Source organism: Mus musculus, chromosome 17 (assembly GCF_000001635.26).
Source record: "Mus musculus strain C57BL/6J chromosome 17, GRCm38.p6 C57BL/6J".
Taxonomy (NCBI): domain Eukaryota; kingdom Metazoa; phylum Chordata; class Mammalia; order Rodentia; family Muridae; genus Mus; species Mus musculus.
The window spans coordinates 46856925-46883698 of NC_000083.6; the positions used below are offsets into that span (position 1 = coordinate 46856925).

The 26774-nt window shown below is 48.6% G+C and overlaps 1 protein-coding gene across 3 annotated transcripts in view; it reads right to left on the bottom strand.

The window, feature by feature from the left end:
- The window catches only part of Bicral (BRD4 interacting chromatin remodeling complex associated protein like), a 92327-nt gene that overhangs the window by 58809 nt on the left and 6744 nt on the right, over positions 1 to 26774 (bottom strand). Inside the window, exons 2-3 of one of the 3 annotated variants that reach the window (XM_011246345.3) lie at positions 1744 to 1774; positions 1512 to 1592 (exon numbers count right to left, since the gene is read on the bottom strand). In XM_011246345.3, the coding sequence (XP_011244647.1) occupies positions 1512 to 1592; positions 1744 to 1774 (112 nt within the window). Of the gene's footprint in view, positions 1 to 1089; positions 1114 to 1511; positions 1775 to 26774 lie in introns of those variants that run through there. The other 2 variants (XM_006523976.4, XM_017317377.1) reach the window with 2 other exon arrangements.

The window sequence follows — 26774 nt, forward strand, 5'->3', positions numbered from 1 at the left end:
CGGGATAAAAAAAGCAAAAAAACAAACAAAAAAAAAAAACCCTAAAAAACAAAACCAAAAAAAAAAAATCAAAATTAAAAAAAAAATCAAGACACAATAAAAGGATCACCAAGGCACAAAAAGCGCTCCCCGCCAGCCACCGCCCTCCGTCCCGCCGCCTGGCAGGGGCCTTGCGGGTGGCCTCCGCACCGGCGAGCCGAGCCTGCAGCGGGGACGCTCGCTCGTCCCCGGCCTGGGCCGCGGATCCTCGGCAAGGCCTCGCGTCTGGCCCGGCAACGGCTACGACAGGCCCGGCCTGCTCCGCGGCCCAGGCCGGGGATGAGGCCTAGGGAGCCGGCGGGCCTCGCGGTGCCCAGGCCCCAGCCGCGGCCTCTCCCCGGACGCGCGGGTGCGGCGGCGGGCAAGAGGAAACCGCCGGGGTGAAAACGTTAAGCGAGTACCCGGGCCTTCCCTCCCGTCTCCTCCGCCGACGCGGGCTCCATTTTCCCCCCTTCCGAGAAGCACGGAAAGGCGGACTCCCCACCCGGGAGCCTCGGAGGCAGCGAGCGGTAGAGAAGGGACCGAGGGGTCTGTGCGGATCGAGCGGCGAGGGGAGGAGATTTGGAGAAGCTGAGTTTTCTCGCCCGGCCGCCGTCACTCCAGGCCCTCCCTCGCCCCCTGCTCGCCGCCCCGCCGCGCCGCCGTCCTCCCCTCGCCGAGCCCCGCTCCCTCCTCCGCGGCTCCCCGGGCGGCTCCGGGGGGCGGAATACACACACACACTCGGCGCGCACACACACATACACACACACACTCGGCGCACACAACTAATTTGAAAGCGGCTCAATCAATGAGTCATTAAAAGGCTCCCCTCCCCTCCATCCCCTCCCCAGCGCCAGCCGCCACGCTGCCACCTCCCCTCCTTTTTTATCCCACCCCCCCTTCCCGGGCTCTCCCACTCCCCGCTCCAGAAATTTGCATCCGCGGATGGAGGAGGGGGGGGGAGGAAGAAGAAGAAGGAAGGGGGGGAAAATAGGCAGGCGCCAGGCCCCCCACGCGGCCGCGGCGCCCCCCGGCCCCGGCCCGCCCGCGCCCCCGCCCGAGACACTGAACTTGGTCTTCCCAGGGCCCTGGCGGCGCCGGGAGAGGCATCCACACTCGATTCCCCTTTTCTCCGTGTCCATTAAACATCCACCCACCACCACCATCACCCACCCACAAACCCACCCCCCCCCCAAAAAAAAAAAAAAAAAAAACACAGCCTTAGCCAATAGCTCTCTGGGCTGAAACCTAATATCCTGGTTTTGGCAACTCGGTGTTTAATTTGCTCCTCTTTCTTTTCTGTCTGGCTGGAGATCTATCTCCAGCTCTCCTCCTCTCCTCTCCTCTCCCCCCACCCCCTTCTCCTTCCCTCGCTTCTCCCCTCCCCGAAGGAAAAAAGAGGCAGAGGAAGGAGGTTGTGTGTGTGTGTGTTTTTTTTCTCTCTCCTTGAAATTTTTATCACAAAATTATAATACACTCAAAGGGAAACTCACCGTCATGAAAAAGCAGTGCCTTGTCAACGGGGTTTCTGCGCCATCGCACCAGGGGCGGCGGCGGCGGCGGCGGCGGGCGCGGGGCGCGGGGCGCGGGCGCGGGAGCTCCAGGCCGAGCGGCGCCGGCCACACGCGCTCCGCTCTCTCTCTCGCTCACCCCCGCGCCGGGCGGCGGGCGCCCGCTCCCCGCGCCCGCCCGGCCTTCATGCTCTGCGCCCGGGCAAACGGCTCGCCTGCTCGTCTACCTCAAACTTCGGTCTTGCCTAGTTTAAAAAAAAAAAAAAAAAGATTAGGATTTTTTTAATTAAAAATTAAAAAAAATTTTTTTTCAAAAGAAAACCAAGCTCATAGACTGTTGATTTCTGTTTCTTTTGAGAGAAAAAAAATGTGTGTGTGTTGGGGGAAACTTTGAAATGTATTGGGGTCGATTCAAGAAACAGGTTTGTATCCCGCCTCCCCCTCCCCCCACCCCCATCTACAAGATGTGTGCTGATTCTCCTTAGGGGCCCTGTACACACACACACACACACACACACACACACACACACACGTTTTAGCTTAAATTGGAGGCGGGGAGGATAAACAAAAATTGATTTAGAAACTCCAAATAGAAGCAACCACATAAGAAAAAAATTTTTTTTTGCATATTTATTTAAAAACTAAAGCATCGGTGGATTTTAAGTTGGCCGATAACTGGGTTAGCCTTTAGTTTCTCATCTGCTCGTAAACTCTACAACATCCCTTTCCACTCTGAAATGCTGTGCAATCTTATCTGTGAAACGTACCTTAAGATTCCAGAAAACTAGTGACTAAGGAGAGAAGCTAAGTACTCCTTGGCCCTCGCTATTTAGTCTGCTATCTTTTCTATTCATGTTTGTGGGGGTTGCATTAAATCACTTCCATTCTTAAAAAAAATGAAGCTACAAAACCTTTTAGCACCATTTGGTCCAACCATAATTACCACCTGTTTTAAATTTCAAATTGTTGACACTTCTTAAACCACCTAGTAGTACCCGAAACATAAGTATTCATTATGAGAGTTCTTTGCAGCCTAACTACTAATGCCCAAATGCCCACACAATATAGCAAGGAGGGGGTTTAAAAAAATATCAGAAATAGGTAATAAGTTGTACAAGAATGTAATTCATGCTTAAAGATACAGATTTAAGCCTTGATCCCCCCGCCCCATATTATTTGAAGTCAGTTGGTGAGGTTTTGTTGATAAACATATCTGGTGAGTTCTAAATAAAAGTATCACCAGATTTAAATTCTTTACAATATTGTTTGGTTTGTATAGCCTTTACTAGAAGCAAAAGCCTCTGGGCAGAGGTGGAGATGCTGTCCAGTGAGAGGCAGGGCTAAAACATGCTTTACTGTGTGACTGTGTGACCGCAGTCCTGGGTTCAGCCCCAGAACACCCACACAAGTCCTTTATGCACCTTGCTTACTTATATAAGCATAAAATTAAACAAGTTTGTCAAAGCTGCCATACTATGTTGCTACATCCAACTTCTTTCTCAGAAGCAAACCACCTCATGTTTCAGTAACTGGCGATCTACATAATGTAGGCTTGGTATTTAGATCTGACTGAAAAATACATTCAGTTACGTTAGTATTACATAGTATCTATCTTTGAGGGTCTTTCTTTTCTTAGAAGCCTTGTATGTATGTACTATGTATGTGTATGTATGTATGTAGTTAATTAATTAATTTGCTTTGAATTCAGCCAATGCTTTCCTGGACCAGTAGTCATTGCATAAATTAGCATATTTCTTTATACTTAATGGTTGGACCAACCAGTTTTCTAATTGGCTTGGGAAACTTTCAAACCTTTGGATTGGTGGGAATGTAATTAGAATGCCCTACTATTTGGAAGAAGGGCATTTCCAAAGAGCCCATGGAGTATGCACTGCAATCTGGGCATAGCGAGTTACAGCTGGCGCTCCAGGTTGCCAATGAAACATTAATGGATTTCAAGAAGATAGCTTTCCTCATTGGCCAAAATCCCAAGGAAACCGGAAGTCTCACTTTAAATCTGACCTACCGTTACCTAGATCTGATCATTACACAAAGTGTGTGTATATTGCATGCAAACATTTTGCACCTTATAAATATGTATTAATTATATAGCTTTCGAGAACAAAATTAATTTTTAAGAAGATGTCCTAGGGCACTGCAGCATTTTTAGTATAACAGTAATGTATGTTGAGTGGGTGCTCAGAGCTCAAGGTGCTCTGCTATCAACCCATCATCTGCTGTCCCGAGAACTGGCCCTGGAATCTAAGGAATAATGAGCCTGAGGTTTAATGACCCTGATTTTGCAGACAGGCTCTCAGCTCTTCCAAGGATTTGTATTCAGTCACTAGTCTCCTAAGGGCTGATGGGAGAAGCCCCGGTTGGTGGATCCAGAACTTACCCCTCTCTCAGGCCTGACAAAGTATCTTGGGAACATGTAGTCTTGCTGTGCCAATATCTTACCATAGTCCAGGGGAGAGGCACAGGCCGAGGGGCAACCCTTTAATTAGTTCAGACCTACCCAGAGATGACCAGTTGTCAAATCTAATTTTAAGTCTGGGGGAGGGGTTTGCAAAATACTGGGACAGCAGTGGGACGGATATGCTTACATTTGTAGGCATGCCCTAATTCTGTGAAACAAAGGCACCTTCTTAGACTTCTCCTCATAGGACTAGAACAGCAGTTCAAACAGGGGACCTGTTTAAATTTGCTTGTAACATTTCAAACTCTGTTGTGTTTTGGAATCTAAGTTAAAATTAAGAAACTTTTTAAAAGGACATTTTTCCCCCCCAAAGAGGACCATTCCTTTTCTTAAAAAATATTTTGTTTTATTTTTGTGTACACGAGTTTAGTCTGCATGCATGTGTATACCACACGTGTGCCTTGAGCTCACGGAAGCCACTGGGTCCTTTAGAACTGGAGTGACAGATGGCTGTGGGCCTCCATGAGGATGCTAGGAACCAAAGTCTTCTGCAAGAGCAACCAGTGCTCTTACCCCCTAAGCCATCTCCCCAATTTTGTTTTTGTTTTTTGAGACAGGGTAGACCAGGCTAGCCCTGAACTCACAGAGATTCGCCTGCCTCCTGAGTGCTGGGATTAAAGGCTTGGGCCACCACTGCCTGGCTCAATTCTTTAATCTTATAAAAGATTTTTCTCATTATTTTATAAGGAACAACAAAGGGATTAATGCCTAAGCCAATATTCTCTTAAACTAATTCCTCTGAAAGTCTCTAGACCACCCACTTCCTGTCACCTGGACCATTCTTAAAATGGCTGTACTATATGTAAATGAGCTTGACTGTACAATCAGCAACTTAATCATATACAAGTATTCCTTTCTGTGTAAGAGACCTAGAAACAAGGAAAGTCAGACACGGGATTTTGGGGGAAAAAAACAAAAAACAAAGATTTATGGTTTCTAAATGTTCTACAATGTGCTTGGACCTTCAAATAAAAAGGGCCCAAAGTGCACATTGCAGTTAGGAGTGAAAGTGGGGTGAAGACTATAGCTCAGCCCAGTACAGTTCCCCATCACTAGGAGAATAAAGAAAGTGAACCCTTGCTTGGTTCACTTAGAAGAGATGCAGGCCAGAGAGATGGCTCAGCTGGTAGCTGTGCCATCCATTGAGTCTCGGAACCTAAATTAGATTTCTGGGGCCCACATAGTGGAAGGCAAAAACCAGAAATGACTCTGACCTGCACACAAGTATCACGGCATGCTAACACACTCACTAACAAACAAATAAAACATAATTTAAAAAGGGAGATGCGGCGGTGGCGGTAAGTAGCGCTGTGCATATATATGTGCGTGCCAGCCAGAGGTACCCACTGCGGGGGAACAGGAGGGCTGTCAATCGAGGTAGCGATGTGCAAGACGCATTCTACATTCTCAGGCGGGAAGGTGGCTCAGTGGGCAAAGACGCTCGCCATCAAGCGATGTCTTGATGTGACCTCCCATAGTGGAGGGAGAGAGCCGACTTCCCACAGGCTGTCCTGTGGCCTTCACAAGTGTTCATGGCATGTATGTGCCCAATATGCACACATGCACACACAGAAACACTAACAGAATGCACTAAAACAAAACTATTTTAATCCTCACTGTCCATCATCAAGGTTTTTTTTTTTTTTTTTTTTTTTTTTTTGGTTTTTCAAGACAGGGTTTCTCTGTGTAGCCCTGGCTGTCCTGGAACTCACTCTGTAGGCCAGGCTGGCCTCGAACTCAGTAATTCACCTGCCTCTGCCTCCCAAGTGCTGGGATTAAAGGCGTGCGCCACCACGCCCAGCCATCATCAAGGTTCTTATCCTTCTTTATATCTTTGCTTTTACCTATTCTAGAGCTGTGGCACTGGGCATGCCATATCCCCCGTCGGAGCCTCAACCCCCTCATCCATAAAATGAGGATAATTATAGTATTCACCTCTGAGAGTTATTTTAAGGCGTCAGGAACTAGTGCACGGAGGATGTCTTAGCAGGGCACTGAGAACCAGATGAGCCTGTGGACTCTTCCTGTGTGAGCAGCCAGTGGCAGCCTTCTGTTGTAGGCCCCACCATGATTTGAGGGTACTGTATTTGTTTGAAACAGGATCTCACTGTGAATCCCTTGCTGTCCCGGGACCCTCTATGAAGACATGGCTGAATTTTTTTTTTTTTTTTGGAGACAGGGTTTTTCTGTGTAGTCCTGGCTGTCCTGGAACTCACTCTGTAGACCAGGCTGGCCTTGAACTCAGAAATCCACCTACCTCTGCCTCCCAAGTGCTGGGATTAAAGGCGTGTTGGCTGAATTTACCTCCCAAGATCTGCCTGCATCTGCCTCCTGCGTGCCTGGATTAAATCTATGGGCCTCCATAAAGGCCACTGTTACTTCTTATACATGCGACTTTTTTGGAGGTGTGTGTGAGGGGATTAAAACAGGATCTCTCCATGTAGCTCAGGCTAGCACATAACTTGCTATATAAACTAGGCTAGCCTGGAACTTGCAGAGAGCTGCCTGTCTCTGCCTCCAGAACACTGGTGTTAAAGGTGTGCGCCACCTCATCCTACCTTTTTTACATCTTAGCCTCTGTGTGTGTGTGTGTGTGTGTGTGTGTATGTGTGTGTTTGTATGTGCGCACAGGGGCGTGCCACCCAGGTCATTAAGCTTGGCAGGAAGACCTTTGCCCACTGAGCTGACTTGGCCATCCTTGCCTTTTAAATGTCTCTCGGTTTCCTGTTCGTAAAAAGGAGGCAAGCAATACACGTATCTGAGGTTGGTGTATGAGCTAAAGGACATTGGTGACGGAAAACCCTTGCCCAGTGCCTGGTAGACATTCAATAATAGTTGCCGCTATTCTTGTGACTGCTACTGCTACAAGTAATGTGAATCTGGACAGACAGCTCAGCAGTTAAGAGAGTTTGTTGCTCTTAGGACCAGAGTTTGACTCTAGTACCCACCTTAGGTGGCTTACAACCACCTGTAATTGAAATCCTAGGAGAGCTGGTGCCCTCTTCTGGTCTCCACAGACACCCACACAGAAATACACATTCACAAACACACAAAGAAAATTAAAATAAATTTTAAAAATGGGGGGGGGGTGGCGAATGAGCATAGTGGTACAGGTCTTTAATCCTAGTACTCAGGAAGCAGAGGCAGGCGGATCTCTTTGAATTCAAGGCTAGGCTGATCTACACAGAGAGTTCCAAGCCGGCCAGGGGTCTGCATAGAAACATGGCCCCAAGTTTGGATGTGCACACCTGTTATTCCAGTGCCCAGGGGGCTGAGTGAGGCAAGGGGCTTACAAGTTGGTGGCCAACAGTAATACAGTGAGACCTTATTTCAATAAATTAATAAGTGACCGGATAATTAAATGAATGAAAAAGACAACTATATAGGGGAAGTCTTGTGGTGTGGCTAAATGACAGGCTACCCACTCCGCAAGCTGGGGGTCCAGGGTCTAATTCCCAGACCTCTCCTCCCCCCGCTAAAAAAAGGTCTGAAATTGGCTTCAAAGTGCTAGAGAGCAACATATTGGAATGCTGCCGGTATTCTCACTATCGCGTCTATGCTGTTACTTGGTTTAAACGACGAGTGACTACGAACACTCTAAGACGCCTCTCTAGATGCCCATGCTATTAAAGTCAGGACATGGTTTTCAAGCTGGTCATTTTCCTTGACAGGCTTTTTAAAGACTCTGAAGTCCTATCGAGCTTCTAGTCCCAAGACAAGGAGTTGATACAACACATCAGAGATGTTTGTTTTCAAAGGCAGCCAGCACTCCCACTGGCCGCCAGTCTCACACACCCAGCCTGTTTCCCCACAGAGAACATGAGGGGGAGGACAGCCACTGGGTTAGGAGGTATCACTCTAGCGGGAAGACAGCTAGGGGGCTAGGCTGGGACACCTCCCTGTGCTCAGGGCCCCCAGTGCCCTACCTGTCTTATGCACCCAAAAGGACGGGGGATGGTGCACGGTGTGGGTGTGTAAGAAGCCAGTCACGTGATCACTCAGGCAGTAGACTGGTATTTTGAAGCAGCGGGGAGAGAAATCAGTTTCAGCCAGGCTTGGTGGTGCACAGGTGAAATCCTTGCACTTGGGAGATAAGGAGCTAAAGGCAAAAAAGCCATATAGTGAGGTCAGCTATCTGGTGAGTTCTAGGACAGCCTGGGCTACACAGGAAGTCAAATCTCCCAAGGGAGGTCCATGCCAAGGGGCTTGCTCCATTATTGCACCCTCCTGAAAATGAACTTAGTAAGTGCTGATGAAAATGAGTTTGGGAGCGCTCCTGCAATCCTAGAGGCAGAGGTAGGAGGGCTGCTGCAAGCCCGAGACAAGCCAGGGCCCACTGCAAGACCCTTAGCTCAAAAACTAAAACAAGGGGCTGGAGAGATGGCTCAGAGGCCATAGTTCCCAAGGACCTAGGTTCCTTTCTCAGAATCAACATGGCAGCTCACCTGCCCTGAACTCTAGCTCTGGAGGACCTGACACCCTACCCTCCTCTGGCCTCCACAGGCACTGGGCACACATCTGATATACAGACACATGTACAGAAAACACTCAGACATAGAAAATGGAAAAACAAAAACAAAAAAACAATACAGTACTACGCTAGCCAGACATGGTAGCATACACCTTTCAGCTCAGCACTTGGGTGTCTAAGGCAGGAAGATCCTGGACCAGCCTGGTCTACTTAGCAAGTTCCAGGCCAGCGAGGGCTACATAGTGAAAACCCTGTCTCAAAACAGAACAAATAAGAAAACACAAATTAACAATACAGAATTGAAACATCTGAAGAAGGGGTCAATCTAATGGTCACTTATTAGAGAGAGAGGAAAAGAGAGGGAGGGGGAGAGGGAGGGAGAGGGGGAGGGGGAGGGGGGAGGGAGAGGGTGAGAAGGTATTAAGCAGGCCTCTAAGATGTATTCTCAACACTCTAAGAACACTAAGGAAGGCTGGGAGGTGGCTCAGTCAGTAAAGACCTAGTCAGGAAAGACCTCCCATGCACAAGCATGAGGACCCGGGTTTGAGCCCCAGGACCCATGTTAAAAAGCCAGGTGCTGATAGCATGAGCTTGTAGCCCCAGTGCTAGGGAGGCAGACACAGAGGTCAGCTAGGTGGGCTTATTTGATGAGTTCCAGGCCAGGAGAAAGGCTGTCTCCAAAACAAGGTTGGTCACCTCTGACAAATGACACCCCAGGTTGTCTCCTGGCCTCCACAGGCATGTGCACACAGGTGTGCACATACATGCGCGCGCGCACACACACACACACACACACATACACACACACACACACACATGAAGTAAAAAAGAGAGAAACCTGGGCATCCATCCCATAAATAACCACCAAACCCAGACACTATTGCAGATGCCAACAGGAGCCTGATATAGCTGCCTCCTGCGGCTCTGCCAGTGCCTGACAAATACAGAAGTGGATGCTCACAGCCATCCATTTGGACTGAGCACAGGGTCCCCAATGAAGGAGGTAGAGGAAGTACCCAAGTTGCTGAAGGGGTTTGCAGCCCCATAGGAGGAACAACAATATGAACTAATCAGTACCCCCAGATCTCCCTGGGACTAAACCTCCAATCAAAGAAAACACATGGTGGGACTCACTGCTCCAGCTGCATATGTAGCAGAGGATAGCCTAGTCAGTCATCAATGGGAGGAGAGGCCCTTGGTCCTGTGAAGGTTCTATGCCCCAGTATAAGCAAACGCCAGGGTCAGGAAGCAGGAGTAGGAGGAGGGTGTATAGGAGATTTTCAGAGGGGAAACTAGGAAAGGGGATAACATTTGAAATGCAAATAAAGAAAATATCTAATTTTTAAAGAGTGAGAGAGAGAAAGAGAGAAACCAAGGAGAAGGGACACTGCGGGACTAACATCCAGGGCCACATGGTAAAAAGCTGCACGGTTACTGGAACGGTGAGGAGTTACCGAGGTGTCAGTGGAGGACACCGTGGGCAAAGGTACGTATACTCTCACCATGTTCAAATGCACGTCACTCGGGATGAATCACAGCAGCCAAATACCAGTTGGGTACATGTGTCAGCTCCTTGTGAGTCATATCTAACACAACCAGGACATTGTTCAGAAACTGACAGTCAGAGCAGAGGGCACGGGTGCTCGGGAGGAACAGCTCACGAGGGCCTGGCATGAGGCCTTAGGAGTCCATCTTACCCACTGAAAGCAGGGCGCATGGAGAGGCACGTGACCATTTCTTCTAACCGTTCTAGTCTCCATATTTGTGACTCAAACCTTTCCCCTCAGCCACACCCTGGACACTGTAGAGTTCTTCTTCATTCTTTCCTTCAAAGCACAGAACCCACCCACAAGCCTCCCCTAAAAGCCAGGCCTTCTTCTCCACAGACATCAGGCTTCATCTCTTGCTTGCCCCCACCCCCACCCCACCCCCGGTCAATCTCCTGCCTAGATTTAGAGGCACCTCTCTAAATCTCAAAGTGGAATGTGTCCCATCACCATCTGCACCTCACTGACTGGGGAGTTGCTCTAACAACACAACCCCCCCTGCCCCCCCCCCCGCCCCCGTGGGTGAACAGCTCAGAACAGGCACATGCTAGTGCCTCAACCTCTGGCACTCCGTAATGAATTAAGATACAGATTCCTAAACCTAAGGCCAGGGGCTTAGGCTCTTGCCTGTAATCTCATCTTTAACTATCTGGAAAGCCTTGGGTCAGCCTGGGCTCTGTCAGAGCACTTGCCGGGGTAGGGGACCAGAGCTCAGTTCCAGCTCCAGGGGATCTGACACCTCTAACCTCCTCCTCGCCTGCACTCGTTTGCATATATACCCACATAGAGACACACAGGCCTACACATAATTGAAAACCGGGCCATGGGCATGGCTCACTTAGAGTTCTTGCCTAGCATGTACAATCCCTAGCTCTCCCTCCACTGAGCATGGCGGCTCAGCTCTGTCATCGTAGCAATCTGGGAGGCGGAGCCAAGAGGAACAGGAGTTCAAGATTACCCATAACAACACAGTGCACTTCAGGCTAGCCTGGGCTACATGAGAGTGTATCAAAATAGTGACAGGGGAAAAAAAAAAACTCAAAACAAAGAACAAACGACAGTAAAAAAAACCAGATTGCCTTGCGGGAACCCATAGGTGGAGGACATTCCTGGGAAGGACCAAGGCTTGAATCATACTTTCTTACTTTACTTGAGTATTACAGGTCGAACCCACTCATGAAGGCTAAACAGATTATCTACCACTGAGCTAGTGACATCCCCAGCCCAGGTACCAACTGTTCATTGTCTTTTCCAGCTTCCCTGGATACAGTCAGCGTCGGCGTCATCACCACCACCACCACCACCATCACCATCATCATCAATTACATTTTATCTATTCTGTGTTTTGCAGGGGACGTGTGTGTGGAGGTCAGAGGACAACCTTTGGAAGTCAGTTCTCCACTACGACCACATGAGACCCTGGGCTCAAACCCAGGTCCTCAGGCCTGGGAGCAGGCGCCTCTCCCTGCAGAGCCACCCCTCAGCACGACTCTCCTAGGAGACTCCCTGCCCCAGGACAACAAATGATTTGCATAGATCCTCTTCCTTCGTCTTTATTCTGAGGCGATCTACCAGAATCAAAATTCCACTTTGTCTTCAGTCCCCTCACCAGTAGCTTTCAAACACCTCTGACTGAGACTCTCTGTCTCAAGACTTATATTTCACACCAGAACACAACAGAAAGGAAGATTTTTCTAAAAAAAAAAAAAAAAGCCTCCAAGATTTGAAAGAACATCTGAGCAGGGCGGTGGTGGCACACACCTTTAATCCCAGCACCTGGGAGGCAGATTTCTGAGTTCGAGCGAGGCTAGCCTGGTCTACAGAGTGAGTTCCAGGACAGCCAGGGCTACAAAGGGAAACCCTGTCTCGAATCTCGAAAAAAACAAAAAACAAAAACAAAAAGACCCCAAAAAACAAACAAACAAACAAACAAACAAAAAAGAGGTAAGAAAGGAAGAAAGAAAGGAAGAAAGGAAGAAAGGAAGAAAGGAAGAAAGGAAGAAAGGAAGAAAGGAAGAAAGAAAGAAAGAAAGAAAGAAAGAAAGAAAGAAAGAAAGAAAGAAAGAAAGAAAGAAAGAAAAGAAAGAATGAATCTGAGCCAGGGTGTGGTGAGACACACCTTGAATTCCCTTTCATTCTGACATTCGGGAGGAAGACTAGTCAGGCCTTCGGCGTCATGCACAGCGACGATGAGTTTCAGAAGAGAACTGGACACAGTTCACTCTGTGGTGTCTCATTTTTACAGAGCCTGTTAGATGCCGGTCAGAGAGTTCACAAGCCACCGACAGCGGTGACTCTCATTTGGGAAACATTGCTGGAGATTAGTAACTGAGGCTCAGGCGGGGCAGAATCCCACTACTTGGGAAGGAAAGGAAGGCATTCCCAGGCTAATCTCAGATACAACCTGGGCTACAAGAGATTTTATCTCAAGCAAAAACATCCCCAGGCCAGCCAGGGGTGGTGGCACACGCCTTTAACCCCAGCACTCTGAGGCAGAGACGGGCGGATCTCTGAATGTGAGTACAGCCTGGTCTACAAAGCAAGTTCCAGAACAGCCAGGGCTACACAGAGAAACCCTGTCTTGAAAAACAAAACAAACAACAACAAAACAAACAAACACAAAGATGAAAATCAGCAAATGACTTTCTGCACGCATCTACGGCCTATGGCAGTAATCTGCTACACCTGTCCACACAGCTCCCCAGGACCTGCCTGCCCCACAACCAAGTGTGCACAGCCCCTGGCCCTTACACACTATTGACAACTAACAAAGGGAGACTCTGCAGGAGGATTCTTTAACTGTTTCCACTTGTAAGACGTGTGTGTGTGTGTGTGTGTGTATGTGTGTGTGTGTGTGTGTGTGTGTGTATGAGTTCATTTTTTTGTTACAGTTCACAGCATATAGAGAATTCCCCAACTGTTTGGGAATTATGTTAGTTTTAACCCCAAAGTTAACAGCAGTTTTATTAATTAATTAATTAATTAAATGTATATGAATACACTGCAGCTGTCCTCAGACACTCCAGAAGAGGGCATCAGATCTCATTACAGATGGTTGTGAGCCACCATGTGGTTGCTGGAAACTGAAATCAGGACCTCTGGAAGAGCAGCCATTGCTCTTACCTGCTGAACCATCTCTCTGACCCCCAATAGCAATTTTTTTTTAAATTATTGATTTGTATGCGTACAGGTGTTTGGTTTTTTTTTTTTGTTTGTTTGTTTGGTTGGTTGATTTGTTTTTTTTCAAGACAGGGTTTCTCTGTGTAGCCCTGGCTGTCCTGGAACTCACTCTGTAGACCAGGCTGGCCTCGAACTCAGAAATTCACCTGCCTCTGCCACCCAGCCGTATGGGTGTTTTTTCTGTATGTTAGTGCACAGTGTGCATGCCTGCTGTCTGTGGAGGCCAGAAGAGGAAGTTGGACATGGTAGGGTTGGAGTTACAGACATCATGAGCTGCCGTGTACTGATGGGAACTGAACCTGGGTCCTCTGCAGGGGCAGCACTGAGCCATCTCTCTAGCCAGTTAAGCACAGTTTCACCAAGGTGTAAATTCTCCCCCTAAAGAGTAAAACCACACACAAAACCAACCAGAAAGCATCTTCTCAGGTTTCTAGCTTGCCAAAATGTCACAAATATGGGCAAACAAATCTTTCGCTAAGATACTTAGAAGCAATATTCACAAACCTCAAAACCTCCTTCCTGCCACTTCAGAAAGGAACCCCCCCTGGGTGGGTGCAGCCAAGGCCTCTCTAATGTGGCGACAAAAGATCTACTGTCACTATGCTGTCCCCATCACCACAAACAAATTAGAAAAAGTGGGGAAAGGAAAGATGAAACAAGAGCAATCCATATGCACGGCAGTAGTGAAGCTTGCTCTGGGTACCTGGGATGGATGGATGCATGGATGGATGGAGTTGGATGGATGGATGGATCAATGGCTGGCTGGCTGGCTGGCTGGGTAGGTGGGCAGGTGGATGGATGGATGGTTGGGTAGATGTGTGGGTAGATAGATGGATGGGTGGATGGGTGGGTAAGTGGGTGGGTGGATGGATGTGTGGGTGGGTAGGTAGATGTGTGAGTAGATGGATGGATGGGTGGGTGGGTAGATTTGTGGATAGATGTGTGGGTGGTGGATGGGTGTGGCCTCAGGGAGGGAGGGAAGCCGTTTCTGTGGCAAGCAGCTCCACAGACAGGAAGCTTGCCTGCTGACATCCCCAGCCCTGAACACACTCATGTTCAACATTGTCATGTTGATCTGCTCAATGTCCTCTATCCTTATAAGTGTTCTGAGATTAAAAACAACAGAGCAACAATATATGGGGCTTGGGGAAGGCAAGGGTGTCACACAGTGTGATGCTCTGGGTATGGGGATAGAGAAGGCATTCTGTGCAGACAGGCAGGTAGAGGGAAAAGTTTAAAGCTGTGCTTTCCCCTGGCCCCCAGCACCCAGAACAGGGTTTCTCTGCATAGCACTGGATATCCTGAAACTTGCTCTGTAGACCAGGCTGAAAATTTCATTCATTTATTTATTTTTAAAAGATTTGTTTGTTTATGCATATGAGTGAGTGCTCTATCTGCATGTATGCCTGCACTACAAAAGGCGTCAGATCCCATTACAAATGGTTGTGAGCCACCATGTGGTTGCTGGGAATTGAACTCAGAACCTCTGGAAGAGTAGTCAATGCTCTTAATTGCTGAGCCATCTCTCCAGCCCCCCAATTTTTTTTTTTTTTTTTTTGGTTTTTTCGAGACAGGGTTTCTCTGTGTAGCCCTGGCTGTCCTGGAGCTCACTTTGTAGACCAGGCTGGCCTCGAACTCAGAAATCCGCCTGCCTCTTGCCTCCCGAGTGCTGGGGTTAAAGGCGTGCGCCACCACGCCCGGCTCGAAAATTTTATTTATTTTGTCTTACATGTATGACTATCTTGACAGTGTGCATGTATATGCACCATGTTCCTGCCTTGACCCCTCAGAGGTTAGAAGAGGGCGCTGGACTCCTTAGAAATCGAGGTATGGATGGTTCTGAGCCACTGTGTGGGTGCTGAGAACCAAACCCAGGTCCTCTCAAGAGCAGCCAGTGCTCTTAACCACTGAGCCAGCTCTCAAGCCCTAAAGCTGGGTTCTCAAAGCTGAGTAAGGATAGTAAGACAAAAAGGAAAGCCTCAACTAGACACACCTAAGAGTGAGAGGCTCAACTTCCACACTCAGGCCCTAACAAGGAGGAGCCACACCGAGTACTGGGCAGTGCCAGGACCAGAGGTCGTGGCAGGCAGTTTGGGGGATCCCTGAGCTACAAACACTGGAAGTACACTCCCTGAGACCAGTGACCTTGTGAAAACTTGCAAAAGTCAAGAGACTGTGACTGGTGTTTATCAAAAAAATCAAAGAGCAACTTTGGGAATAGAAAGTGTTTGCTTGCAAGCATGCACGTCCATGCCTGTAAACCCAGGGCTGAGTGTGGCTGTGTGTGTCTTTAATCCCAACACTTAGGACGAAGAGGCAGGTAGATTTTTGAGAGTTCAAGGCCATTCACTGATCAATAGTTTATTCCAGGCTAGCTAGAAAACCATGACAGACAGACAGACGATGGTGGAATACTCTGGTAGAGGACTAGTTCTGTTCCCAGCATGCACACTGGGTGGTTCACAACCATCTGTACCAACGGCTCTGTTACATCCAGTGCCTCCAGTTTCCTTGGGTACCTGCACACACTTGCAAACACATGCACTGACCCCCCAACACATTACACATCACCCAAAATGAGATATTTTCAAACAACGGCAACAAAAAGTGGCTGGGTGGTGGTGGCACATACCTTTGATCCCAGCACTCAGGAGGCAGAGGTAGGCAGGTCTCTGAGTTCTAGGCCAGTCTGGTCTACAGAGTGAATTTCAGGACAGGCAGGGGTTGCACAGAGAAAGCCCATCTCAAAAAGAATAAAAAAAAGGGGGGGGAGGGAGAAAAAAAGGTGGAAAGCGACTGCAGAGGCCACCAGATGGTGACCTCTGGTCACCACATGCACACAAGACAAAGGTCAAAGCTAACATTTCAGAGCAGAGGTAAGTGCACGCAGAGAGAGGCAGATTTCCACTGAGTGAGGAAGAGGGGGGAAGAGATTGCCCAGTGATAGTCTAGGCTCTGAGGCCCGCCTGCTTTACATTCGTGCATCCGACCTGCACTTCGTAGCATTTATTTTTATCTCATGAGCATTTGGCTTGCATATATATAGGGATGTGTACTGCGTAGAAGCCTAGCACTGGAGGAGGCTAGAAGAGTGTCAGATCCCCTGGAACTGGAGTTACAGCGCACTGTGAGCCACCATGTGGGTGCTGGGAACTGACCCAGTCCTCCACAAGAGAAGCCAGTGCTCTTAACTGCTGAGCCGTCTCTCATGCCTTGCATTACTTTTTAAAGTTATTTTTTTACTCTTCAATGAAGATAGGGTCTCACTATATAGCCCAGGCTGGTCTTGAACATGTGGCAAGTCCTCCTGCCTCCACTTCCCAAGTGCTGCAATTACAGGCTCAAACTACCACACACAGCAAATTCCAGTTTTGATAATGGAAGCTTGCCCGACAGCCTCTCTCCAGTGCAGGTCAAAGGAATAGGCTCCTGCTGTGGTAAGCCAGTCTCTGCCGGACAGGAGACCAGCTTTATTTGTAGGACTGTGCAGAAACCCCGTGGATTGGGTAAAAAGCTCTTCTGGACCATGCTACTCCTTTTGCACCTTAAATCCTCGCTCTGAGCCAGCCTTTGGTTGGTATCAGCACTGGCTACAGACATTGGGTAAGTATATGCCTATTTTACAAGTTCAGACTGGCCAGGCATGGGGGCACAAGCCTTTGATCCCAGTGCTGGAAGTTCGAGGCCAGCCTGGTCCACAAAGTGAGTTCCAGTACACCTAGGACTATTACAGGGAGAACTCCTCTCTCGTAAAACCAAACAAACAAACAAAATACAAAACAGATTCACACTTTGGTCTTGGAGCACAGATCATTCTCAGGTGATCTCCATTTCATTTCCATTGACCTCTGTTTGGCCCCATTGTTTTTTCCAGGGAACCATGGCAACAGCCTTTCTCAGGCACTGCCGACCCCCCCACTCCCCCCACCCCCAGCTCCAACTCTTTCTCTTCACCTTCCCATCCCGAACCCACCCAAATGCCAGGAACTCTGATGTTCCAGAAACTCCTGGATGCCCACAGGATTCTAGGAAGCAGAGCCTGGCCAGTTCTGTCCCTGTCCCCGTCTCTCGTGACATTCACTTCCTCTGGCGGCTCCCCTGCCTGCCCTTTCCCCTTGCTTCTCTCTTCTTTGTACTTCCAAACAACTTCCTTTTCCTTGATAACACACACCACCTCGAGTGACTCATAATTAGTCATGTCTATCCCTGGACTCCCAGCCTCCAGGAGACGAGGACCAGGCTTTGTCTATTTTTATCCCTTCCCATCTCCCCCGGGGCCAGCTGTGGCATCCTGCGTCAGTACGCTAAGCCACCATTTCTTGACGCTAGGTTCTGTCAAGGCACCTGGCTGGTGCTGGAGGTAGCGGATGCTCTACAAAGGCTGGTGACTGGTCCTCATTAACAGGGCGTCACTCACAAAGTGTTCTCTAGACTTAGGATGTTCAGACAAAGATGTCCTCCCCTGCATGGGTGTGTGCAACTGAGGAAGCACTTAGGCTCATGGGTGGCAGTCTGAGAGAAGCAATGAATGAATCTCTCAACATTACTGTTTTTACCCCTCCCCCAAAAAACGGCGGCAAGGGGAGCACAATGGTTAGGGGGAGAGATGATTGCTCACCAGGCCTACACCAGGCTTGAGTTTGATCCCTGGGACCTACAAGGTGGGAGACAACCTGAGACTTCCACAGTAGTCCTCAGACTTCCACATGCTTGCTCCGATGGTTAAACCCCCACACATACAGCAAATAGATACATAAATGACTGTTTTTAATTGAGTCACGTCTTAGTCTTATATTATCCCAACTAGCATGCTTCTCCTTGTTCCCTCCTCGTATAACTGCTTTAAACACAAATAAAATAAAAACAAACAACAAAAATAGGGGGTCTCACTCTGTAAGCTCAGGCTGGTCTCCAACTCTTTTTTTTTGTTTTTGTTTTCTTTTGTTTTTTGAGACAGGGCTTCTCTGTGTAGCCATGGCTGTCCTGGAACTCACTCTGTAGACCAGGCTAACCTAGAACTCTAAAATCTGCCTGCCTCCGCCTCCCAAGTGCTGGGACTAAAGGCATGCGCCACCACTGCCCAGCTGTAATCCTCCTGCCTCAGCCTCCAAAATACTGGGATTTCAAGTGTGAGCCACCACCTGGCCTAATTGTGGGAAAAGAGAACTCTGAGCGTTCCTCCTCAGGGTCCATGTACCTCGGGTGGGTTTTATTTTGTAACTATACAGGTGTGTGTGAACTTGCTTGAGTGTGTGTGTTTGTATGCATGGATGCCCCAATTGTGTAAGTACTCACAGGTGTGTAGAGGCTAGAGGACACTCTCATGTGTTCTTTCTCATTGGCTCTCTACCTTGCTCTTTAAGATGGGACTTCCCAGAGGCAGGGACTCTGCAGTAGGCTAGGCCAGTCGGCCAGCAAGGTCTAGTCGTGCCTTCCCAGTGCTGGGATTATAAATGTGGATTATAAATATTGGTTCTAAAAAGCAAGCTCACGTCTTCATGCTTGCAATAGCAAACACTCTACTGACTTAGCTCTCCTACTCCAACAGACACTTACAAATAAATAAATGTGATAAAAATTTTAAAACATGAGGGCTGGAGAGAGAGCTCAGAGGTTAAGAGCATTGGCGGCTCTTCCACATGTCTTGAGTTCAATCCCCAGCAACCACATGGTGGCTCACAACCATCTATAATGAGATCTGGCGCCCTCTTCTGGCCTGCAGGTACAGGTGTACATGCACGCAGAAGTCTACATAAATAAATAAAAGTAAAGATCTTTATAAAAAAATTTAAACACAAAAGGAAGTTGTGATGGCTGTTGTTCTCAACTTGACTACACCTGGAATTAACTAAAACCTGAGAGGCTGGGCACCCCTGTGAGGGCTTTTATTTATTTATTTATTTTGGCTTTACGGGTTTCTCTGGGTAGCCCTGGCTGTCCTGGAACTCACTTTGTAGACCAGGCTGGCCTCAAACTCAGAAATCTGCCTGCCTCTGCTTCCCAAGTGCTGGGATTAAAGGCGTGTGCCCGGCGGATTTTTTTTTTTCCCTTACTTAAGCCATCTGAGGTGTGAAGATACATTTTTAATCCGGATCTTTTAAGGTGGGAAACGCCACCCTCAATCTGCACCACCCTTTCAGCTGGCAGCCATTATAAGGGCATGGAAGAAGGAGGCTCTCTCTCTTTGCCTGCTCGCTCTCCCTAGCAAGCCCATTCAGACAGGCATTACAGCCTACATCCTCAGGATTCCAGCTATACCGACTAGCTGAGACATGCACCTTCATGGACTGAATAACTACTGCATTCTTAGACCTTCCACTCATAGGCAACTGCCAGCATTGTGGTCATCTTGACCACAGCCTATAATAAATCCCCACCCTCCTTCCTTCTCTCTAAATATATAGATACTCATATTCATTCCATAACCCTGACAAGCCTGTCTGTCACTCTAGAGAACCCCGGCTAACACAGAACTAACACAGCTAACAGTGTTGGCACTAAAAGTAAAAAACAAGCAACCTGCCCTTACAACATCTGGCTCGGCCTCTTTCTCACCGAACCAATTACTCACTGTGTGCGCATGTGCATGCCTTTGTGTGCTGTGGAGGTCAGAGGGCAACTGCTGGGAACCGGTTCTAGCTCTCGCCTCTCTCTACCTGGCTCTAGGGAATGACATCATGCCACCAAGCTGGAGAGCAAGTTCCCTTCCCCATGAGCAATCTCGCCAGCCTTGTTTCTGCTTCTTAAGGAAAAGAAGATTTGTACACTACACATCTTCCATAGGCTATGCAATGACTTAGCACTGCCTCAAATCAATGCCAGCTCTCTCATGTTCTAAAAATGCAGCAAAGAATCAGATATGGTATGGGAGGCCAAGTCAGGAGGAGTACAAGTTAAAGGACAAGCTGAGCTACACAGAGAGAACCCTGTCTCAAAAACAAAAGACAGAAAAAGGGGTGGATAGGAGACAGCTCAGTCAGTAATGTGCTCACCACACAAACATGAGGGTCTGGGTTCGATCTCCAGCACCCACATATAAAGCCAAGTATGGTAGTGTATGAATGAAGTCTCTGCACTGACAGATGGTCAAGGGATCCCAGGTGCTCACTGGCCGGCCTAATTAATAGGCCTTAGGTCCCAGTGAGACTCTGTTTATAGGAACATGGTACGGGCCTGGAAGACAGCTCAGTAAGCAAAAGCTAGCCAAGCAGGCAGGACCGAGTTTGATCTCCAGGAGCCATGTAGAAAGCCCAGTATGGAGGCAAACATCTATAAACCTAGCGTTCCAACAGAGTTGGGAGGCAGAGGCAGGAGAATTACCTGCAAGTTCAGTTCCTGGGCCAGGTAGGCTTGCAGTACTCGGCAACAGAAAGTTAGAGATCCCGTCTCAATGAGAACTGACTCCTGAAAATTGTCCTCTGACCTCTGCATGAGTGCCCCCCCCCACGCCCCAAGGGAGGGAGGAGGAAAGGGCTGGAGAGATGGCTCTTGCAGAAGACCGAGTTCAGCTCCCAACACCCATGTCAACTCCCTGTAATCAATCATAGCTTCTCCAGGGGCTCCAATGCTCTCATATGCCCTCCACAAGCACTCACACGCGCATGCACACATACACATGATTAAAACATGTGACGGTTTGAATACGCGTGGCACTCTTAGGAGGTGTGGCCTTATGGTGAAGGTGTAGCATTGTTAGAAGAAGTGTGTCACTGTAGGGGTGAAGCTTTGAGGTTCCTATGCTCAGGGTCTTCCCAGTGTGAAAGAGACCCCCCCCCCCCAACCCTCTGGCTGCCTGTGGAAGACAGTCTCCTCCTGGCTGCCTTCGGATAAGATATGTAGAACTCTCAAAACTGCTAGCACCGTGTCTGCCTGCAAGCTGCCATGCTTCCCATCATGAGGATAACGGACGGAACCTCTGAAACTGTAAGCCAGCCCCCAATGAAATGGCCGCTGTTTTAAGAGTTGCTACGGTCATGGTGTTTCTTTGCAGCAATGAAACCCTAAGACAAACCATAAATTCTTAGGGGAGAAATAAATAAAAACAAGGTGGACAGCTCCTGTGGGTTTGAGGCTAGCCTGGTCTACAGAGGGAGTTCTGGGAGCTTCTGAGAGAAACCCTGTCTGAACCGCCCCCTCAAAAAATCCCGTTCGCCCTAAGTTCACTCTACTTCGCAGTTGCTCCTCAGACATAAATGAAGTCTTTGTCACTTGAGTTAGGCTCGTGGCAACGAGTAGGAAAAACACCATGCAATGCTCACTCTCCAAATCCCAACACCACAGAGATGCAGTCAGGAGGACTGCGAGTTCAAGACTATCCTCAGCTACATAGTGACTCTGGAGCCAACCCGGGCCATGTGAGACCCTGTCGCAAACACACAAACATATATGTGAAAGACGTCAGTCATTAATGCTGCTCCTCCGGACAAACCACCATAGAGATGCCTGCAGCTCTGCCTAGACAAGCCAAGAGTTACCAGGCACCACAGACGCTGGGGCCTCCTAGGAAGGAGAAGCCTCAGGCCTGTGGCACACACACATGTGTGTCACTGTCCCTTGAAAAACCTGCAATTTTTAAACCTACACTTCAGCAAGCTTTAGTTACTCTGCAAACTAAGGAAGGGGACAGTCTCTTAGCATGAGTGGGTTCCCCTTGATGGCACACTCAACAGCGCTGCCTTAGCAAATCCTTTACTGACACACAGGCTCGCTCTCATCGTCTCAGAGCGTCTGCACACCACTACATACAAGACCCAACATGGCTGCCTTCAAGGTCCCCCTCCCCTCCCCTCCCCCCTTTTCACCCCTTTTCCCACTTTTCTTCCAGTGCTGTGGCTTAAACAGTGGAAGAAAGAAGAAAGGAAGGAAGGAAGGAAGGAAGGGAGGGAGGGAGGGAGGGAGGGAGGGAGGGAGGGAGGAAAGAAGGAAGGAAGGAAGGAAGATCTGGTCTACTATTAAGCCTTAGACACAGAGTTTTTTCGTATGATAACCTATAAAAAGAAACAGAGAGGGGCAGGGTCTGGGGGACTTTTGGGATAGTATTTGAAATGTAAATGAAGAAAATACCGCCGGGCGTGGTGGCGCACACCTTTAATCCCAGCACTCGGGAGGCAGAGGCAGGCTGATCTCTGAGTTCGAGGCCAGCCTGGTCTACAAAGTGAGTCCCAGGACAGCCAGGGCTATACAGAGAAACCCTGTCTCAAAACAAAACAACAACAAAAAACAACAACAACAACAAAAAGGAAAATACCTAATTAACAAAAAGAAAGAAAGAAAGAAAGAAAGAAAGAAAGAAAGAAAGAAAGAAAGAAAGAAAGAAACAGAGGGCTGGCAAAATGGCTCAGTGGGTAAGGTGATTGCAGCCAAGCAAGACAACCTGAGTTGGATGCCTAAGATGAACGATAATAGATCTGACTCTCACTGGTCCCCATGACTCTTAAAAACTGTCCTTGCTTCAGATGAGTCCCTCTGGGGGCTTATGCATAATAAATATCACTACAGGAGCTGGTGAGATGGCTCAGGGGATAAAGGCATTTGGTGCTAAACCTGGCTACCTAGGTTTGAACTCACAAGATGAAAAGAGAGAACCAACTCTCTCCAAGAGCCCCTCTGACCTCCATACACATGCTCATACACAAATAAATGCAGAATACATATCACTGCAAGCCCGGTCTCTGGACTGCTGGCCTGAGGGTCCCTTCCTTCAGCGAGTAAGTGTCCAGAGTCTACTCTGACAGGCCCTGCTGCATACTGGAGCACAGCACAGCGTTTTGTCTCCAGGCTGACAGTTCCCTAAAGGCCCCGTGTCGAAAGACTGATGTCATTCATTGGCTTTAAGAGACAGAGTCTAGAGGGAGGAAATTAGTCACTGGTGACAAGCTTTCAAAGGGGATTCAGGGATACAGGATACATCTCTTCCTCTCAACGCCTCCGAGGGGCAATACCGTTGGCAAGTCTCCAATGAGACGTCTGCCACAAAGCGTACAGGGCCAAGTGACACAGACTGAAACCTCGGAGGCCAAGAGTCAAAACACACCCTTCCTTCTCTTCTTACTGATCTCAGTTGTTTACTCTGTCACGTTAAGTTACTCTGTGTTAAGTAACACAGGCATAAAGACACTAGGCAGGTCAGGCGTGGAGGCACGCGATCTCTTCTAGTTTGAGGCCCAGCCAGATCGACACAGAGAGTTCTAGCCCAGCCAGCTCTACACTGTGAGACGCTGTCTCAAATAAACAAAGAGGACACAATCATGGCCCTTATAGAGCTTAGAGTCACACAGGGGCTTAGCAACTGTTGCATGTTCTGTTATAATCACAAGGCATATGCTTACTATTATCTGTAAGGAAGGGTGGGATTAGATTAATGGCTCCCCAAAATAGAAGATTACAAACAGTAAAGCTTACAAAAAAAAAAAAAAAAAAAAAAAAAAAAAAAAGAATCATAATGCCCGGTCTGGTGATGTATGCCTATAATCTTACCACAAGAAGATCCCAAGTTCAAAGCTTGCCTGGGCCACAGAGTGAGCCTGAAGCTGGGATATTACAGAGGCAGGGGGCCTGCCTAGCATGTTCAGGACCTGATGTTTAGTCCTAAGTGACATAGGGAAGAAAGAGAGAGGGAGAGAGAGGGGGGTAGAAGGAGGAGGAAGAGGAAGAGGAGGAGGAGGAGGAGGAGGAGGAGGAGGAAGGAGAAGAAGAAGAAGAAGAAGAAGAAGAAGAAGAAGAAGAAGAAGAAGAAGAAGAAGAAGAAGAAGAAGAAGAAGAAGAAGAAGAAGAAGAAAAAGAAGGAAGAAGAGGAAGAGGGAAGAAGAGGAAGAGGAAGAGGGAAGAAGAAGAAAGAAGAAGGAAGAAGAAGAAAGAAGAAGGAAGAAGAAAAAAGAAGAAGGAGGAGGAGGAGGAGAAGGCGAAGGAGAAGAAGAAAAAGAAGAAGAAGAAGAAAGAAGAAGGAAGAAGGAGAAGAAGAAGGAAAGAGGAGGAGGAGGAAGAAGGAGGAGGAGGAGGAGGAGGAGGAAGAGGAAGAGGAGGGAGAAAGAGGAAGAAAGAAGAAAAAGGGCCTAGAGACAGCTCAGTGTTTAAGAGCACTTGCAGCTCTTCCAGAAGACCCAGGTTCAATTCCCAGCACTTACAAACGCAGCTTATAACTGCCTGTAACCCAAGTGCCAGAGATCTAATGATCTTCTCTGGCCTTCCTGGCCAGCCTCCTCATCTACCCACGCACACATACTTATAATTTAAAAGAAATCATTACAAAGGTTTTGAAACACTTACTTAACAAGAAAAGAAGCTGAAACTACCTGTAAAAGGTAATGTGACCCAGCTACAGGGAGGTGACAAGTTTAAGGACTGCCTGAAGTATGGAACATGTTGGGCTGGCTGGCTACTGAGCTCACTCATGGAACATGACATAGGAGAGTCCCTAAATAAGTCCCCAGCACCTCTCCGACCCAAAGAATGGACGACTTAGAGTGATCATGCCATCTTAACACGAATAGCTGACGACTATTAAACTTGACCCTGCTCCTCAGCAGCTCAGTATATCCTCTCTAGCCCTGGATCCCTTCTATCCTTAGCTAGAAGTGAGAACAGGAGCCGAACTCCGCCTAGTCACACTCCTAAGGGAAGGTCCTGCTTTGGGTCTAGCGCTTCAGCCATTAACACAACAGGGGTACTGCAAAAGAATACGGAAGCGGAGTGAAGCTACATTAGAGATCTCTATAAGCAGGCTGGGGAGATGGCTCAGTGCTTAAGACACCTGCTTCTCAGGCCCCCAGAACGTACACAAAATGCTGGGTGGATTCCAGAGCTCAAAACTGGTGCCAGGAATTCCCCAGGACAAGCTGTCTAACCAGCCCAGTCCCTTCTGCAAGTTCTGGGTTCAACTGAGAGACCCTGCACCAAAGAATAATGAGAGCTATCCAAGAAGACTCTCGATGCCAGCTTCCAAATGCAGAGACACACACGCAACCACACCAATTTGAACATGCATATACTCAAGCTTGCACACCACACACATATATACATAGGGGGAAAAGAGAAGCAGACAGTGGCCTCACTACTCACACACACCAGCGACAGAGAATACAGAACACAGCCCAGAGAGGAGGAGCATGGCAGGGTCATGGAGGAAGCAAGTGTCTTGTCATGTGGAAAAGATAACGCATTCTGTCCCAGGGAGAGGGACATAGTAGCAACCATGTCCAACACGGACCTGCTGGCTCTCTCCTGCCTGTGCCTTCTGACTCTCCACGGCCTCAGCTCCCCATGTGGAAGTTTCCCATGATCACTAAGTCCTGTCTCATCCTTCCTAGCTACTGCTGACGCCTCCCACCCTCCTCTCCCCAGCTCCCACCTCTGTCTAGCTGATGGTCACTCCCACCACTCCCTCAGGTGGACGGTCTCCTGCGACGGTGTTTGAACTGACAACTGTTTGCTTCAGCTCAACCCTGAATCACACAGCCTGGGGCCTCCAGGCTGACCCGGTGTTAGAATGGGAAAGGGGGAGGTTCTTATCCAGCTCAAATCCCCCAGGTGAAGGTGCCTTCAAGATGTAGTGCAAAGTTTCTGCCATGATTTACAAGGACTCATGGGTGGGGGGCTCTGCTCACCTCCCAGACCTTGCCTCTGATCTCCACTTTGGGGAAGAGGATTCCGAATCCTGGGAAGGCTGGGTGTGGTGGCTCACATCTGTCATACCGGGATGAGGAATTCTCAGCCAGCCTGGGCTGTACAGACAGTTTGAAGCCAACCCGGGCTACACAAGGTCTTGTCTCAAAAAACCATTGATGGGAGTGGCTCCACTGTAGAAGATCTGCCTGCCACATACAAGATCCTGGGTTTAGTCCCTAGCAACACTTACATATGCCCAGGCTTCACTCCAAAGAGATTCAGGTGTAATTTCCCCAGAGAAAGAGCTGGTATCCCAATGCCATTAAGTCGCCGTGTGACACAGCAGGGCTGATAATGCTGCTCTGGCCAGACTCCTCTTTCCCACAGCTCTGGGTTCCCTGCACCTGCTTTGTGCGTTGCTAGGAGTACTGGAACTTTCCCACTTCTGGCCATGAAACCGGATCACCTTACCTCTCCTGTCTACTGCTATATTCCGGGCACCCAGCACCTGAGTGAAACATTTACCGAAAGAAACAAAGAAGTAGAGTAAATTTCCCCTTCACCTAGTTAGCCCGCCTCACACCACACTGATTACAGTTCTCACTTAGCTCTGCAGGAGCCCTGTCTACTGCCGCCGCCACACCTGCATGTCTAGCAGGGTGGCCAGCGCAAGTTAGCCAGACTTAAAAAGTGCAGCAGGACACATGGAAGTACATGGATGTCCTGTGCTGGACAAATGAGGGAATGGGTGGCTACAGAGGCGATGGTGGCACACGGGGCTGGTAAGGCACAATGGCAACGGCTTTGTGGCTCTGAGGTCACACAAGGAGGCTGAACGCTCTGAACAAGCCAGCAGACGCTTTACATAGAGAGACTCTATCAGCTTATGCTAGCATGGTATGGGGGACGACCAGAGCGAGTCAAGGCATAGACAGGGAGAGGGAACCAGAACAGAGAGGAAGGAG